The 19,168-nt window shown below is 46.1% G+C and overlaps 1 protein-coding gene across 1 annotated transcript in view; it reads left to right on the top strand.

Annotated features, from left to right (window-relative positions):
• LOC135508628 (protein Niban 1-like) overlaps positions 1-19,168 on the top strand; it is an 83,427-nt gene that overhangs the window by 43,006 nt on the left and 21,253 nt on the right. Inside the window, 4 exon segments of the mRNA XM_064928872.1 lie at positions 5,364-5,492; positions 5,730-5,844; positions 6,722-6,889; positions 11,979-12,094. Coding sequence (XP_064784944.1) covers positions 5,364-5,492; positions 5,730-5,844; positions 6,722-6,889; positions 11,979-12,094 — 528 coding nt within the window.

Raw genomic sequence — 19,168 nt, forward strand, 5'->3', positions numbered from 1 at the left:
CTGCACCCTATTTCATTGTGGAGCTAGGGGAGTTAGAACCCTGTCTATGTTGGTAGATAAGATGAGAGCACCCCTCCAGCTAGGATGGTGTCCGTCACTCCTCAGCAGGCCAGGCTTGGTCCTGTTTGTGGGTGAGTCCCAGAAAGAGGGCCAATTATCTACAATTCTATCTTTTGGGAGGGGCAGAAAACAGTTTTCAACCAGCAATTGAGTTGTGAGACTCTGCTGTAGAGCTCATCACTCCCCCTGACTGGGAGGGGGCCAGAGACAATTACTCCATGCCGACACATCTTTCTAGCTGATTTACACGCTGCAGCTATGTTGCGCTTGGTGACCTCTGACTGTTTCATCCGAACATCATTGGTGCCGACGTGGATAACAATATCCCTATACTCTCTACACTCGCCGGTTTTAGCTTCAGCTGGCACCATCTACAGATTAGCCTTAACGTCGGTATCCCTGCCCCCTGGTAAACAGTGTATGATCGCTGGATGATTTTTTTAAAGTCTAATACTGTGGGTAATGGAGTCGCCAATGACTAGGGGTTTAGACTCTTTCTTCTTTAAGGTTGCTACATCGCCACGCCTATCTCTAACCTTTTTGACCTGTCTCTCCTTTCTGGGGAGGTTTCTGTTGCTTGGAAGGCAGCCACAGTTCATCCTTTATTTAAAGGGGGAGATCAAGCTGATCCTAACAGTTATAGGCCTATTTCTATTTTGCCCTGTTTATAAAGTGTTGGAAAAACTTCTGGTTTCCGCTCAGGTTATGGATGTGTCACTGCAACCATAAAGGTCCTCAATGATGTCACCATTGCCCTTGACTATAAGAAATGTTGTGCTGCTATTTTATCGACTTGGCCAAAGCTTTTGTTCCTGAAGACCATTCCATTCTAGTGGGCTGGCTGAGGAGTATTGGTATCTGAGGGTCTTTGGCCTGGTTTGCTCACTACCTCTCTCAAAGAGTGCAGTGTATAAAGTCAGAAAATCTGCTGTCTCAGCAACTGCCTGTCACTGAGGGTGTACCCCAAGGCTCGATCCTAGGCCCCACGCTCTTCTCAATTTACATCAACAACATAGCTCAGGCAGTAGGAAGCTCTCTCATCCATTTACAGTGCCTTGCGAAAGTATTCGGCCCCCTTGAACTTTGCGACCTTTTGCCACATTTCAGGCTTCAAACATAAAGATATAAAACTGTATTTTTTTTGTGAAGAATCAACAACAAGTGGGACACAATCATGAAGTTGTAAGTCGCTCTGGATAAGAGCGTCTGCTAAATGACTTAAATGTAAATGTAAATGTAAGTGGAACGACATTTATTGGATATTTCAAACTTTTTTAACAAATCAAAAACTGAAAAATTGGGCGTGCAAAATTATTCAGCCCCTTTACTTTCAGTGCAGCAAACTCTCTCCAGAAGTTCAGTGAGGATCTCTGAATGATCCAATGTTGACCTAAATGACTAATGATGATAAATACAATCCGCCTGTGTGTAATCAAGTCTCCGTATAAATGCACCTGCACTGTGATAGACTCAGAGGTCCGTTAAAAGCGCAGAGAGCATCATGAAGAACAAGGAACACACCAGGCAGGTCCAAGATACTGTTGTGAAGAAGTTTAAAGCAGGATTTGGATACAATTTTTTTTCCCAAGCTTTAAACATCCCAAGGAGCATTGTGCAAGCGATAATATTGAAATGGAAGGAGTATCAGACCACTGCAAATCTACCAAGACCTGGCCGTCCCTCTAAACTTTAAGCTCATACAAGGAGAAGACTGATCAGAGATGCAGCCAAGAGGCCCATGATCACTCTGGATGAACTGCAGAGATCTACAGCTGAGGTGGGAGACTCTGTCCATAGGACAACAATCAGTCATATATTGCACAAATATGGCCTTTATGGAAGTGGCAAGAAGAAAGCCATTTCTTAAAGATATCCATAAAAAGTGTCGTTTAAAGTTTGCCACAAGCCACCTGGGAGACACACCAAACATGTGGAAGAAGGTGCTCTGGTCAGATGAAACCAAAATTGAACTTTTTCGCAACAATGCAAAGCGTTATGTTAGGTGTAAAAGCAACACAGCTCATCACCCTGACCACACCATCCCCACTGTCAAACATGGTGGTGGCAGCATCATGGTTTGGGCCTGCTTTTCTTCAGCAGGGACAGGGAAGATGGTTAAAATTGATGGGAAGATGGATGGAGCCAAATACAGGACCATTCTGGAAGAAAACCTGATGGAGTCTGCAAAAGACCTGAGACTGGGACAGAGATTTGTCTTCCAACAAGACAATGATCCAAAACATAAAGCAAAATCTACAATGGAATGGTTCAAAAATAAACATATCCAGGTGTTAGAATGGCCAAGTCAAAGTCCAGACCTGAATCCAATCGAGAATCTGTGGAAAGAACTGAAAACTGCTGTTCACAAATGCTCTCCATCCAACCTCACTGAGCTCGAGCTGTTTTGCAAGGAGGAATGGGAAAAAAATTCAGTCTCTCGATGTGCAAAACTGATGGAGACATACCCCAAGAGACTTACAGCTGTAATCGCAGCAAAAGGTGGCGCTACAAAGTATTAACTTAAGGGGGCTGAATAATTTTGCACGCCCAATTTTTCAGTTTTTGATTTGTTAAAAAAGTTTGAAATATCCAATAAATGTCGTTCCACTTCATGATTGTGTCCCACTTGTTGTTGATTCTTCACAAAAAAATACAGTTTTATATCTTTATGTTTGAAGCCTGAAATGTGTCAAAAGGTCGCAAAGTTCAAGGGGGGCGAATACTTTCGCAACGCACTGTATATGCAGATGATACAGTCTTATACTCAGCTGGCCCCTCCCCAGATGTTGTGTTAAATGCTCTACAACAAAGCTTTCTTTGTGTCCAACAAGCTTTCTCTGCCCTTAAATAAAGGTTAAATAAAAAATGAACCATTCTGGAGGAGAAAACTGCACACACGTGCTGGTAGCTAGCTAGCTACTGAAGTTAGCAAGGCAAATTTGAAATAAATTGCACTAACTGGACACATAAATGTAATTCTAAAACCAAGAAAACAGTTTATAATATACCTCCTCCGTCTCCTGTAACTAAAATATAATAATTTCAATTCTATAATATCCCAAAAATCTCAACTATCACTCTTCACTCATAACCTCTATCCAACAATGTCACCAAGGCTCTCAACACATAGAACCCCCATAATGCTCTGTGGCACAATCACAATACAACTCACTCGGTTCATTCTCTGATCCTAATTCTAAGATTGTATGGACAACATGTCAGTTCATACTGGAAAAGCTGTGATTGGTTGGAGAAAAACGAAGTCAATGTAGCCAGAGGAAGACGAAAGCAAGCTGTCCTCCAGCTATACCATGGTGCTAGCCCAGACAGTGCCCAGACAGTGCCCAGACAGTGCCCAGACAGTGCTCAGACAGTGCCCAGACAGTGCCCAGACAGTGCCCAGACAGTGCTCAGACAGTGCCCAGACAGTGCCCAGACAGTGCCCAGACAGTGCCCAGACAGTGCCCAGACAGTGCTCAGACAGTGCTCAGACAGTGCCCAGACAGTGCCCAGACAGTGCCCAGACAGTGATCAGACAGTGCCCAGACAGTGCCCAGACAGTGCCCAGACAGTGCCCAGACAGTGCCCAGACAGTGCTCAGACAGTGCCCAGACAGTGCCCAGACAGTGCCCAGACAGTGATCAGACAGTGCCCAGACAGTGCCCAGACAGTGCCCAGACAGTGCTCAGACAGTGCTCAGACAGTGCCCAGACAGTGCCCAGACAGTGCCCAGACAGTGATCAGACAGTGCCCAGACAGTGCCCAGACAGTGCCCAGACAGTGCCCAGACAGTGCCCAGACAGTGCCCAGACAGTGATCAGACAGTGCCCAGACAGTGCTCAGACAGTGCCCAGACAGTGCCCAGACAGTGCCCAGACAGTGATCAGACAGTGCCCAGACAGTGCCCAGACAGTGCCCAGACAGTGATCAGACAGTGCCCAGACAGTGCTCAGACAGTGCCCAGACAGTGCCCAGACAGTGCCCAGACAGTGATCAGACAGTGCCCAGACAGTGCCCAGACAGTGCTCAGACAGTGCCCAGACAGTGCCCAGACAGTGCCCAGACAGTGATCAGACAGTGCCCAGACAGTGCCCAGACAGTGCCCAGACAGTGATCAGACAGTGCCCAGACAGTGCCCAGACAGTGCCCAGACAGTGATCAGACAGTGCCCAGACAGTGCCCAGACAGTGCCCAGACAGTGATCAGACAGTGCCCAGACAGTGCCCAGACAGTGCTCAGACAGTGCCCAGACAGTGCCCAGACAGTGCTCAGACAGTGCCCAGACAGTGCTCAGACAGTGCCCAGACAGTGCTCAGACAGTGCCCAGACAGTGCCCAGACAGTGCCCAGACAGTGCCCAGACAGTGATCAGACAGTGCCCAGACAGTGCTCAGACAGTGCCCAGACAGTGGCCAGACAGTGCCCAGACAGTGCTCAGACAGTGCCCAGACAGTGCTCAGACAGTGCCCAGACAGTGCCCAGACAGTGCCCAGACAGTGCCCAGACAGTGCCCAGACAGTGATCAGACAGTGCCCAGACAGTGCCCAGACAGTGCCCAGACAGTGCTCAGACAGTGCCCAGACAGTGCTCAGACAGTGCCCAGGCAGTGCCCAGACAGTGCCCAGACAGTGCCCAGACAGTGCCCAGACAGTGCTCAGACAGTGCCCAGACAGTGATCAGACAGTGCTCAGACAGTGCCCAGACAGTGATCAGACAGTGTCCAGACAGTGATCAGACAGTGATCAGACAGTGCTCAGACAGTGCCCAGACAGTGTCCAGACAGTGATCAGACAGTGATCAGACAGTGCTCAGACAGTGCCCAGACAGTGATCAGACAGTGTCCAGACAGTGATCAGACAGTGCTCAGACAGTGATCAGACAGTGCTCAGACAGTGCCCAGACAGTGTCCAGACAGTGATCAGACAGTGCCCAGACAGTGATCAGACAGTGCTCAGACAGTGCCCAGACAGTGATCAGACAGTGCCCAGACAGTGATCAGACAGTGCCCAGACAGTGATCAGACAGTGCTCAGACAGTGCCCAGACAGTGATCAGACAGTGCTGTTGAAGTTACTGTAGACCATTGCAAAACTGTTTATTTGGTGACATATGAATATATTTTGTATTGTTTTATCACACACACACACGCGCACACACACACACACACACACACACACACACACACACACACACACACACACACACACACACACACACACACACACACACACACACACACACACACACACACACACACACCACTCACCACTCACCACTCACCTCTCCTTCTGCATCTGTCCTGTAGGAGCCCCTTAGGCCAGAGGAAGTTCTGTATCAGGACAGTGTTCTGCACTATGACGACACCGGGAAGTGGAAGGAGAGGTTTGTGGTGATGAGAGCCAATCACAGCCTGGAGTGTCATGACAACCAGGAGGTAAACCAGCACCATACCAACATACAGCCGACCGTACATGACCTTACATGACTTACCATGACCATATGTAACGGAGAATAAACCCCAGGCTAGGTGAAGGATAACCTCACCTGAGACCTACAGAGTTGTGTTAGCTTTCTAAGGTAATGCCTTGGCTTGAGCTCAGCGGGCTAACACATAGTCAGTCACATTACTCTGATGTTTGGTAAATTGGTTGGTGTATTTGCCCCTCCACAGAGCTTCAGTAAAGGTGTTCCGGCCAGACAGAGACTCCTGCCAACAGGGGGCGTAGTTCTGACATCAGAGGAGAAGTACACACTGCTGGTGGACAAGGCCTTCCCTGACCCTAAATGTGAGTGTCTGGTCAACCCCTAAAGAGATACATCACAGTCTAAATGTGAGTGTCTGGTCAAGCCCTAAAGAGATGCATCACAGTCTAAATGTGAGTGTCTGGTCAACCCCTAAAGAGATACATCACAGTCTAAATGTGAGTGTCTGGTCAACCCCTAAAGAGATACATCACAGTCTTGAAACAGAGGCACCTGTTGAAATAGCAACACGGAGACTGGGAGACAGGGGAAAATGCATCCTTTCAATCAATCAGTTAATTGTATGTTTATGCATGTCTGTGTGTTGTACTATAGGTTTGAAGGAGGAGATATCTCCCCCCATGGTAGTGGTACCTTCCGGTCAGTTCCCTGTCTACCTCAGACTGCCCTGACCCCTGACCCCTAATCCTGTGTCTGTGTGTTGTACTATAGGTTTGAAGGAGGAGACATCTCCCCCCATGGTAGTGGTACCTTCCGGTCAGTTCCCTGTCTACCTCAGACTGCCCTGACCCCTGACCCCTAATCCTGTGTCTGTGTGTTGTACTATAGGTTTAAAGGAGGAGACATCTCCCCCCATGGTAGTGGTACCTTCCGGTCAGTTCCCTGTCTACATCAGACTGCCCTGACCCCTGACCCCTAATCCTGTGTCTGTGTGTTGTACTATAGGTTTGAAGGAGGAGACATCTCCCCCCATGGTAGTGGTACCTTCTGGTCAGTTCCCTGTCTACCTCAGACTGCCCTGACCCCTGACCCCTAATCCTGTGTCTGTGTGTTGTACTATAGGTTTGAAGGAGGAGACATCTCCCCCCATGGTAGTGGTACCTTCCGGTCAGTTCCCTGTCTACCTCAGACTGCCCTGACCCCTGACCCCTAATCCTGTGTCTGTGTGTTGTACTATAGGTTTGAAGGAGGAGACATCTCCCCCCATGGTAGTGGTACCTTCCGGTCAGTTCCCTGTCTACCTCAGACTGCCCTACAGACGTGACGTGTACTTCAGCTTCCCCCAGGAGGACCGACGAGCGACCTTCCTCTCCATCCTCACGGGCTGCATCAGGCACCAGAACCACGGTACGCTACACCTGGTGTTCTGACTCTGACCCCTACACCTAACACTAACCCTAACCCTACACCTGGTGTTCTGACTCTGACCCCTACACCTAACCCTACACCTGGGCTTCTGACTCTGACCCTAACCCTGCACCTGGTGTTCTGACTCTGACCCCTACACCTAACACTAACCCTACACCTGGGCTTCTGACTCTGACCCCTGACCCTAACCCTACACCTGGGGTTCTGACTCTGACCCTAACCCTGACCTTAACCCTAACCCTACACCTGGGGTTCCGACTCTGACCCCTGACCCTAAACCTACACCTGGGGGGTTCTGACCCCTGACCCCTGACCCTAAACCTACACCTGGGCTTCTGACTCTGACCCCTAATCCTACACCTGGTGTTCTGACTCTGACCCCTACACCTAACACTAACCCTAACCCTACACCTGGGCTTCTGACTCTGACCCTAACCCTACACCTGGTGTTCTGACTCTGACCCCTACACCTAACACTAACCCTAACCCTACACCTGGGCTTCTGACTCTGAGCCTAACCCTACACCTGGTGTTCTGACTCTGACCCCTACACCTAACACTAACCCTAACCCTACACCTGGGCTTCTGACTCTGACCCTAACCCTACACCTGGGGTTCTGACTCTGACCCCTGACCCTAACCCTACCTCTACACCTGGGGTTATGACTCTGACCCCTGACCCTAACCATAACCCTACACCTGGGGTTCTGACTCTGACCCTAACCCTAAACCTGGGGTTCTGACTCTGACCCCTGACCCTAACCCTAACTCTACACCTGGGGTTATGACTCTGACCACTGACCCTAACCCTACACCTCGGGTTCTGACTCTGACCCTAACCCTAACCCTACACCTGGGGTTCTGACTCTGACCCCTGACCCTAACCCTAACTCTACACCTGGGGTTATGACTCTGACCCCTGACCCTAACCATAACCCTACACCTGGGGTTCTGACTCTGACCCTAACCCTAAACCTGGGGTTCTGACTCTGACCCCTGACCCTAACCCTACACCTGGGGTTCTGACTCTGACCCCTAACCCTAACTCTACACCTGGGGTTCTGACCCCTGACCTAACCCTAACTCTACACCTGGGGTTCTGACCCCTGACCCCTAACCCTAACTCTACACCTGGGGTTCTGACCCCTGACCCTAACTCTACACCTGGGGTTCTGACCCCTAACTCTACACCTGGGGTTCTGACCCCTAACTCTACACCTGGGGTTCTGACCCCTAACCCTAACTCTACACGTGGGGTTCTGACCCCTGACCCTAACTCTACACCTGGGGTTCTGACCCCTGACCCTAACCCTTGAGACAGTGTGTAATGTTGGCAAAAACAAAATATCCTTTGCCCACTGCTTTATTCAGAATGTAATTTAATTGTGTCGGTAGTCAACATTTAATTATTAGTTAAGTGAGAATTACACAACAAAGCAGTCCGAGTGCCTTTTTAATTTAATATTTTAACAAGAATGTTCATACTAAACCTCCATATTAAACCTCTATATTAAACCTCTATATTAAACCTCCATACTAAACCTCCATATTAAACCTCCATATTAAACCTCTATACTAAACCTCTATATTAAACCTCCATACTAAACCTCCATATTAAACCTCTATACTAAACCTAGATATTAAACCTCTATACTAAACCTCTATATTAAACCTCCATACTAAACCTCCATATTAAACCTCTATACTAAACCTCCATATTAAACCACTATATGAAACCTCCATACTAAACCTCTATATTAAACCTCCATATTAAACCTCCATATTAAACCTCCATATTAAACCTCCATACTAAACCTCTATACTAAACCTCTATACTAAACCTCCATACTAAACCTCCATATTAAACCTCCATATTAAATCTAACTCTACACCTGGGTTTCTGACTCTGACCCCTGACCCTAACCCTAACTCTACACCTGGGGTTCTGACCCCTGACCCTAACTCTACACCTGGGGTTCTGACCCTAACCCTAACTCTACACCTGGGGTTCTGAACCCTGACCCTAACCCTAACTCTACACCTGGGGTTCTAACCCCTGACCCTAACCCTAACTCTACAGCTGGGGTTCTGACCCCTGACCCCTAACCCTAACTCTACACCTGGGGTTCTAACACCTGACCCTAACCCTAACTCTACACCTGGGGTTCTGACCCCTGACCCTAACTCTACACCTGGGGTTCTGACCCCTAACCCTAAATCTACACCTGGGGTTCTGACCCTAACCCTAAATCTACACCTGGGGTTCTGACCCCTGACCCTAACCCTAACTCTACACCTGGGGTTCTGACCCCTGACCCTAACTCTACACCTGGGGTTCTGACACCTGACCCAAAATCTACATCTCGGGTTCTGACCCCTGACCCTAACCCTAACTCTACACCTGGGGTTCTGACCCCTGACCCTAACCCTAACTCTACACCTGGGGTTCTGACCCCTGACCCTAACCCTAACTCTATACCTGGGGTTCTGACCCTAACCCTAACTCTACACCTGGGGTTCTGACCCCTGACCCCTAACCCTAACTCTACACCTGGGGTTCTGACCCCTGACCCCTGACCCTAACTCTACACCTGGGGTTCTGACCCCTAACCCTAACTCTACACCTGGGGTTCTGACCCCTAACCCTAACTCTACACCTGGGGTTCTGACCCCTGACCCCTGACCCTAACTCTACACCTGGGGTTCTGACCCCTAACCCTAACTCTACACCTGGGGTTCTGACCCCTAACCCTAACCCTAACTCTACACCTGGGGTTCTGACCCCTGACCCTAACTCTACACCTGGGCTTCTGACCCCTGACCCTAACTCTACACCTGGGGTTCTGACCCCTAACACTAACCCTAAATCTACACCTGGGGTTCTGACACCTGACCTTAACCCTAACTCTACACCTGGGGTTCTGACCCCTGACCCTAACTCTACACCTGGGTTTCTGACCCCTGACCCTAACCCTAACTCTACACCTGGGGTTCTGACCCCTGACCCAAAATCTACACCTCGGGTTCTGACCCCTGACCCTAACCCTAACTCTACACCTGGGGTTCTGACCCCTGACCCAAAATCTACACCTCGGGTTCTGACCCCTGACCCTAACCCTAACTCTACACCTGGGGTTCTGACCCCTGGACCCTAACCCTAACTCTACACCTGGGGTTCTGACCCCTGACCCCTAACTCTACACCTGGGGTTCTGACACCTGACCCTAACCCTAACTCTACACCTGGGGTTCTGACCCCTGACCCTAACTCTACACCTGGGGTTCTGACCCCTGACCCTAAATCTACACCTGGGGTTCTGACCCTAACCCTAAATCTACACCTGGGGTTCTGACCCCTGACCCTAACTCTACACCTGGGATTCTGACCCCTAACCCTAACTCTGCACCTGGGGTTCTGACCCCTGACCCAAAATCTACACCTCGGGTTCTGACCCCTGACCCTAACCCTAAATCTACACCTGGGGTTCTGACCCTAACCCTAACTCTACAGCTGGGGTTCTGACCCCTGACCCTAACCCTAACTCTACACCTGGGGTTCTGACCCCTGACCCTAACCCTAACTCTACACCTGGGGTTCTGACCCTAACCCTAACTTTACACCTGGGGTTCTGACCCCTGACCCCTGACCCTAACTCTACACCTGGGGTTCTGACCCCTGACCCTAACCTTAACTCTACACCTGGGGTTCTGACCCCTAACCCTAACTCTACACCTGGGGTTCTGACCCCTAACCCTAACTCTACACCTGGGGTTCTGACCCTAACCCTAACTCTACACCTGGGGTTCTGACCCCTGACCCTAACCCTTGAGACAGTGTGTAATGTTGGCAAAAACAAAATATCCTTTGCCCACTGCTTTATTCAGAATGTAATTTAATTGTGTCGGTAGTCAACATTTAATTATTAGTTAAGTGAGAATTACACAACAAAGCAGTCCGAGTGCCTTTTTAATTTAATATTTTCACAAGAATGTTCATACTAAACCTCCATATTAAACCTCCATATTACACCTCTATATTAAACCTCCATATTAAACCTCCATATTAAACCTCCAAATTAAACCTCCATATTAAATCTCCATACTAAACCTCCATACTAAACCTCCATATTAAACCTCTATATAAAACCTCCATATTAAACCTCTATATTAAAACTCTATACTAAACCTCCATATTAAACCTCTATACTTAACCTCCATATTAAACCTCTATACTTAACCTCCATATTAAACCTCTATACTAAACCTAGATATTAAACCTCTATACTAAACCTCTATACTAAACCTCTATACTAAACCTCTATACTAAAACTCTATACCAAACCTCTCTACCAAACCTCTATACTAAACCTCTATACTAAACCTCTATACTAAAACTCTATACCAAACCTCCATACTAAACCTCTATACTAAACCTCTATACTAAACCTCTATACTAAACCTCTATACTAAAACTCTATACCAAACCTCTCTACCAAACCTCTATACTAAACCTCTCTAAACCAGTTCATGATCAACCTGCTAGCCTACTGTGTTGTACTGTTGTTATTCTGTGGTTGTCTTGGTAACAGCCTAATAATACTCCTCAGCACACATTAGCTTCCTGTGAGGGAGAAACCTAGAGCCAGCCTGTCAGTTAGTGGTTAGGCTAGCGTTTAGCAACTTCTGCAGAACACCAACCAAAGCAGCAACCGTCAACAGCGTAGCATCTCTTTTAGCTCTGCCTCAATACCAACTAGTCAATAGCAACTTTATAAAATAGATGTTCAGAGGATGCAGTGACTATGTAGCTCAGAAATAGAACACAAACATCCCATTCCGAGCTCATGCTCTCTTTTCTTCTCTCTCTCTCTCTCTGACACTATTTGATTTTTCTCTAGTTTCACATTTACATTTCACAGTGACAAAAAGGGAAGTGTTTAAAATATCTTGCATTTGTCTCAGATGCATTACTCAATTCTTTCAGTATTTAAGACAAACCAGTTATCCCATAGAGAAATATTACACTGCTCACTTCCGCATTCCCTCCCTCCCTCCCTCCCTCGCTCCAGATTCTCTGAGGAGGTCTTCCTGTGAGTGTCAGGCGTTCCTCAAGGCCATACATTTCTACCGTCAGGAGAAAGGACACTATGAGTCCTGGGACATGCTGGTGGGCTGTGAGGAGCAGGTGATGCCCAAACCCGCACATACACACACTGTTCAACATACAACAAAAATAATGACTGACTTAGCATCTAGCCCACAACTCACTCTGAAACACACCCATGTTTCAAAACACACTCTGAAACACACTCATGTTCGAAACACTCTGAAACACACCCATGTTTCGAATCACACACTGAAACACACCCATGTTTCGAAACACACTCTGAAACACACCCATGTTCGAAACACACTGAAACACATGCATGTTCGAAACACACTGAAACACACCCATGTTCGAAACACACTGAAACACACCCATGTTCGAAACACACTCTGAAACACACCCATGGTCGAATCACACACTGAAACCCACCCATGGTCGAATCACACACTGAAACCCACCCATGTTCGAATCACACACTGAAACACATCCATGTTCGAATCACACACTGAAACACACCCATGTTCGAAACACACTCTGAAACACACTCTGAAACACAATCTGAAAAACACTTATGTTTCACAACACACTCTGAAACACACTCTGAAACACACCCATGTTCGAAACACACTCTGAAACACACCCATGTTTCGAAACACAGTCTAAAACACATCCATGTTCGAAACACACTCTGAAACACACTCTGAAACACACTCTGAAACACACTCTGAAACACACTCTGAAACACACTCATGCACACTTAAACACAAACGCACACACCGACTTGTTTCCAGGGGAAAATCAGAGACAGAGGGAGACAGTTTGTGTGAGTGTGTGCTGCTTCTGTTCAGTGGGCTGTTGTCATCTCATCACACACACAGAGCCTGACTCACGAAGCTGCCACTGCCAACCAAGAGAGCCACGAGAGGAAACTCTGACTCTGATGCCCCATTTATACCTAGTTCTAACATGAGTCCTGTTCTTGTCCACATTCTGATTGTGACAATGAAAAGAAGCATTGTGATCTGATCTTCCTGAGCACCTCCAGTGGTTCTCAGGGATGCATTGTGTCTGGATATCTGACAAGGTGAGACGGATCTGGGGAGCGAAACCATTTCAATCATAATTCATTGACAGGTGATACCATTGACTTCCCTGCTGAAAAAACCCCAGCATAAACTAGCATAGGATGGTGTACTCAATTTTTATACTCGAGTAAAAGTAAAGATACCTTAATAGAAAATTACTCAACTAAAAGTGAAAGTCACCCAGTAAAATACTAGTTGAATAAGAGTCAAAAAGTATTTGGTTTAAAAAAAACGTAAGTATCGAAAGTAAATGTAATTGTTCAAATATACTTAGTTATCAAAAGTAAAAGTACAACTATAAATAATTTCACATTCTTCATATTAAACAAACCAAATGGCACGATTTTTTGTTGTTGTATTTTTGTATTTTACCTCCTTTTTCTACCCAATTTTGATCTTGTCTCATCGCTGCAACTCCCCAACGGGCTCGGGAGGCTGAGGCATGCGTCCTCCGAAACATGACCCGCCAAACCATGCTTCTTTACACCCGCCACCCTATGGTACTCCCAATCACGGTCGGTTAGGAAACAGCCCGGGATCGAACCCGGGTTTGTTGTGACACCTCTAGCACTGCGATGCGGTGCCTTAAACCGCCGCGCCACTTTCGGGAGGCCCACAAATTAAGCATTTGTATTTAGTGAGTCCACCAGATCAGAGACAGTAGGACTGACCAGGGATGTTCTCTGTTTAGTGAGTCCTCCAGATCAGATGCAGTAGGGATGTTCTCTGTTTAGTGAGTCCTCCAGATCAGAGGCAGTAGGGATGACCAGGGATGTTCTCTGTTTAGTGAGTCCTCCAGATCAGAGGCAGTAGGGATGACCAGGGATGTTCTCTGTTTAGTGAGTCCTCCAGATCAGAGGCAGTAGAGATGACCAGGGAGGGTCTCTGTTTAGTGAGTCCTCCACATCAGAGGCAGTAGGGATGACCAGGGATGTTCTCTGTTTAGTGAGTCCTCCACATCAGAGGCAGTAGGGATGACCAGGGATGTTCTCTTCATAAGTGTGGGAATTGGACCATTTTCCTGTCCTGCTCAGCCTTCAAAACGTAACGAGTACTTTTGGGTGCCAAGGAAAATGTATGGAGTAAAACATACATTAATTTCTTTAGGAATGTAAATGAAGAAAAAGTAACATTTATCAAAAATATAATTAGTAACTACAGATACCCCAAAGTACTTTTACTTAAGTACGTTACACCACTGTATTTTTGGTGGTGACCAGCCTTCACTGTATTTTTACTGGTGACCAGCCTTCGTTATGTTTTTGGTGGTGACCAGCCTTCGTTATGTTTTTGGTGGTGACCAGCCTTCGTTATGTTTTTGGTGGTGACCAGCCTTCGTTATGTTTTTGGTGGTTACCAGCCTTCACTTTATTTTTGGTGGTGACCAGCCTTCGTTATGTTTTTAGTGGTGACCAGCCTTCATTATGTTTTTAGTGGTGACCAGCCTTCAATGTATTGTTGGTGGTGACCAGCCTTCATTATGTTTTTAGTGGTGACCAGCCTTCATTATGTTTTTAGTGGTGACCAGCCTTCACTGTATTTTTAGTGGTGACCAGCCTTCATTATGTATTTAGTGGTGACCAGCCTTCGTTATGTTTTTGGTGGTGACCGGCCTTCACTGTATTTTTGGTGGTGACCAGCCTTCGTTATTACATTTACATTTAAGTCATTTGGCAGACGCTCTTATCCAGAGCGACTTACAAATTGAATATGTTTTTGGTGGTTACCAGCCTTCATTATGTTTTTGGTGGTGACCGGCCTTCACTGTATTTTTGGTGGTGACCAGCCTTCACTGTATTTTTGGTGGTGACCAGCCTTCGTTATGTTTTTGGTGGTGACCGGCCTTCACTGTATTTTTGGTGGTGACCGGCCTTCGTTATGTTTTTGGTGGTGACCGGCCTTCACTGTATTTTTGGTGGTTACCGGCCTTCATTATGTTTTTGGTGGTGACCGGCCTTCACTGTATTTTTGGTGGTGACCAGCCTTCGTTATGTTTTTGGTGGTGACCGGCCTTCAATGTATTTTTGGTGGTGACCAGCCTTCATTATGTTTTTAGTGGTGACCAGCCTTCATTATGTTTTTAGTGGTGACCAGCCTTCATTATGTTTTTAGTGGTGACCAGCCTTCACTATATTTTTGGTGGTGACCGGCCTTCACTGTATTTTTAGTGGTGACCAGCCTTCATTGTGTTTTTGGTGGTGACCAGCCTTCATTATGTTTTTAGTGGTGACCAGCCTTCACTGTATTTTTGGTGGTGACCGGCCTTCACTGTGTTTTTGGTGGTGACCAGCCTTTGTTATGTTTTTGGTGGTGACCAGCCTTCGTTATGTTTTTGGTGGTGACCAGCCTTCGTTATGTTTTTGGTGGTGACCGGCCTTCGTTATGTTTTTGGTGGTGACCGGCCTTCGTTATGTTTTTGGTGGTGACCGGCCTTCGTTATGTTTTTGGTGGTGACCAGCCTTCGTTATGTTTTTGGTGGTGACCGGCCTTCACTGTATTTTTGGTGGTGACCGGCCTTCGTTATGTTTTTGGTGGTGACCAGCCTTCGTTATGTTTTTGGTGGTGACCAGCCTTTGTTATGTTTTTGGTGGTGACCAGCCTTCGTTATGTTTTTGGTGGTGACCAGCCTTCGTTATGTTTTTGGTGGTGACCAGCCTTCGTTATGTTTTTGGTGGTGACCAGCCTTCGTTATGTTTTTGGTGGTGACCAGCCTTCGTTATGTTTTTGGTGGTGACCAGCCTTCGTTATGTTTTTGGTGGTGACCGGCCTTCACTGTATTTTTGGTGGTGACCAGCCTTCGTTATGTTTTTGGTGGTGACCAGCCTTCGTTATGTTTTTGGTGGTCACCAGTGTTTGTTGTGTTTTTGTTTTGGACACTGGTGACAAACATATGAACTGGTCACCAGTGTTCGTTGTGTTTTTGTTTTGGACACTGGTGACAAACATATGAACTGGTCACCAGTGTTCGTTGTGTTTTTGTTTTGGACACTGGTGACAAACATATAAACTGGTCACCAGTGTTCGTTGTGTTTTTGGTGGTCACCAGTGTTCGTTGTGTTTTTGTTTTGGACACTGGTGACAAACATATGAACTGGTCACCAGTGTTCGTTGTGTTTTTGGTGGTCACCAGTGTTCGTTGTGTTTTTGTTTTGGACACTGGTGACAAACATATGAACTGGTCACCAGTGTTCGTTGTGTTTTTGTTTTGGACACTGGTGACAAACATATGAACTGGTCACCAGTGTTCGTTGTGTTTTTGTTTTGGACACTGGTGACAAACATATGAACTGGTCACCAGTGTTCGTTGTGTTTTTGTTTTGACACTGGTGTTAAACATATGAACTGGTCACCAGTGTTCGTTGTGTTTTTGGTGGTCACCAGTGTTCGTTGTGTTTTTGTTTTGGACACTGGTGACAAACATATGAACTGGTCACCAGTGTTCGTTGTGTTTTTGTTTTGGACACTGGTGACAAACATATGAACTGGTCACCAGTGTTCGTTGTGTTTTTGTTTTGGACACTGGTGACAAACATATGAACTGGTCACCAGTGTTCGTTGTGTTTTTGTTTTGGACACTGGTGACAAACATATGAACTGGTCACCAGTGTTCGTTGTGTTTTTGTTTTGGACACTGGTGACAAACATATGAACTGGTCACCAGTGTTCGTTGTGTTTTTGGTGGTCACCAGTGTTCGTTGTGTTTTTGTTTTGGACACTGGTGACAAACATATGAACTGGTCACCAGTGTTCGTTGTGTTTTTGTTTTGGACACTGGTGACAAACATATAAACTGGTCACCAGTGTTCGTTGTGTTTTTTTTTGGTGGTCACCAGTGTTCGTTGTTGTGTTTTTGTTTTGGACACTGGTGACAAACATATGAACTGGTCACCAGTGTTCGTTGTGTTTTTGTTTTGGACACTGGTGACAAACATATAAACTGGTCACCAGTGTTCGTTATGTTTTTGGTGGTCACCAGTGTTCATTGTGTTTTTGTTTTGGACACTGGTGACAAACATATGAACTGGTCACCAGTGTTCGTTGTGTTTTTGTTTTGGACACTGGTGACAAACATATGAACTGGTCACCAGTGTTCGTTGTGTTTTTGTTTTGGACACTGGTGACAAACATATGAACTGGTCATTAGTGTTCGTTGTGTTTTTGTTTTGGACACTGGTGACAAACATATAAACTGGTCACCAGTGTTCGTTATGTTTTTGGTGGTCACCAGTGTTCGTTGTGTTTTTGTTTTGGACACTGGTGACAAACATATGAACTGGTCACCAGTGTTCGTTGTGTTTTTGTTTTGGACACTGGTGACAAACATATAAACTGGTCACCAGTGTTCGTTATGTTTTTGGTGGTCACCAGTGTTCGTTGTGTTTTTGTTTTGGACACTGGTGACAAACATATGAACTGGTCACCAGTGTTCGTTGTGTTTTTGTTTTGGACACTGGTGACAAACATATGAACTGGTCACCAGTGTTCGTTATGTTTTTGGTGGTCACCAGTGTTCGTTGTGTTTTTGTTTTGGACACTGGTGACAAACATATGAACTGGTCACCAGTGTTCGTTGTGTTTTTGTTTTGGACACTGGTGACAAACATAAACTGGTCACCAGTGTTCGTTATGTTTTTGGTGGTCACCAGTGTTCGTTGTGTTTTTGTTTTGGACACTGGTGACAAACATATAAACTGGTCACCAGCGTACAAGTATATGCCGGTCAGACGTAAAACCCTCATCAAGTCACATTATTTATGCAGCTTGCTAAGTGACGTTGTATTCCTATTGGAATCCAGCCAGAGTGGATTCCCACAATCTGCATTGAGAATGACTGCCAGGGTTAAGGGGACTAGTTAATCACGCTCCCTAAACCATATAAACTGGAACAACTACTTCAATAACGGGTTCAATAAATCCAACTAACAGATTAGTTTAGAAAAATGTATGTTACTTATCTTTGTATAGCATAAAATAAATTCATTTATCAATTAATCAATCAATATACAGTGGGGAGAACAAGTATTTGATACACTGTCGATTTTGCAGGTTTTCCTACTTACAAAGCATGTAGAGGTCTGTCATTTTTTATCATATGTACACTTCAACTGTGAGAGACGGAATCAAAAACAAAAATCCAGAAAATCACATTGTATGATTTTTAAGTAATTAATTAGCTTTTTTTTAAATGCATGTGCAAAAACACAGATACTAAAACAAACAATTCAAAAAAACTAACTGCAATAGAGCATGATGGGAAATATGATCATGATGGGTGTGGTTTTGCAAAAAGGTAATTCCATACCTACAGTAGAAAGGAGGAGAATGTCTTATTTTGGTTATTCTTTATATGACGCTCAGCTTCATAAAGCCTTCATAAAGCCTTCATAAAGCCTTCATAAAGCCTTCATAAAGCCTTCATAAGCACTAAAATGTGTTACAAAGTATCTAAATGCATCAAAAAAGAAGCGTCCTCTCACTGTCAACTGCGTTTATTTTCAGCAAACTTAACATGTGTAAATATTTGTATGAACATAACAAGATTCAACAACTGAAACATACACCGAACAAGTTCCACAGACATGTGACTAACAGAAATGGAATAATGTGTCCCTGAACAAAGGGGGGGTCAAAATCAAAAGTAACAGTCAGTATCTGGTGTGGTCACCAGCTGCATTAAGTACTGCAGTGTATCTCCTGCTCATGGACTGCACCAGATGTGTCAGTTCTTGCTGTGAGATGTTACCCCTCTTCCACCAAGGCACCTGCAAGTTCCCGGACATTTCGGGGGGGAATGGCCCTAGTCCTCACCCTCCGATCCAACAGGTCCCAAACGTGCTCAATGGGATTGAGATCCGCGCTCTTCGCTGGCCATGGCAGAACACTGTCATTCCTGTCTTGCAGGAAATCACGCACAGAGGGAGCAGTATGGCTGGTGGCATTGTCATGCTGGAGGGTCATGTCAGGATGAGCCTGCAGGAAGGGTACCACATGAGGGAGGAGGATGTCTTCCCTGTAACACACAGCGTTGAGATTGCCTGCAATGACAACAAGCTCAGTCCGATGATGA

Source organism: Oncorhynchus masou, chromosome 3 (genome assembly GCF_036934945.1).
Source record: "Oncorhynchus masou masou isolate Uvic2021 chromosome 3, UVic_Omas_1.1, whole genome shotgun sequence".
Taxonomy (NCBI): domain Eukaryota; kingdom Metazoa; phylum Chordata; class Actinopteri; order Salmoniformes; family Salmonidae; genus Oncorhynchus; species Oncorhynchus masou.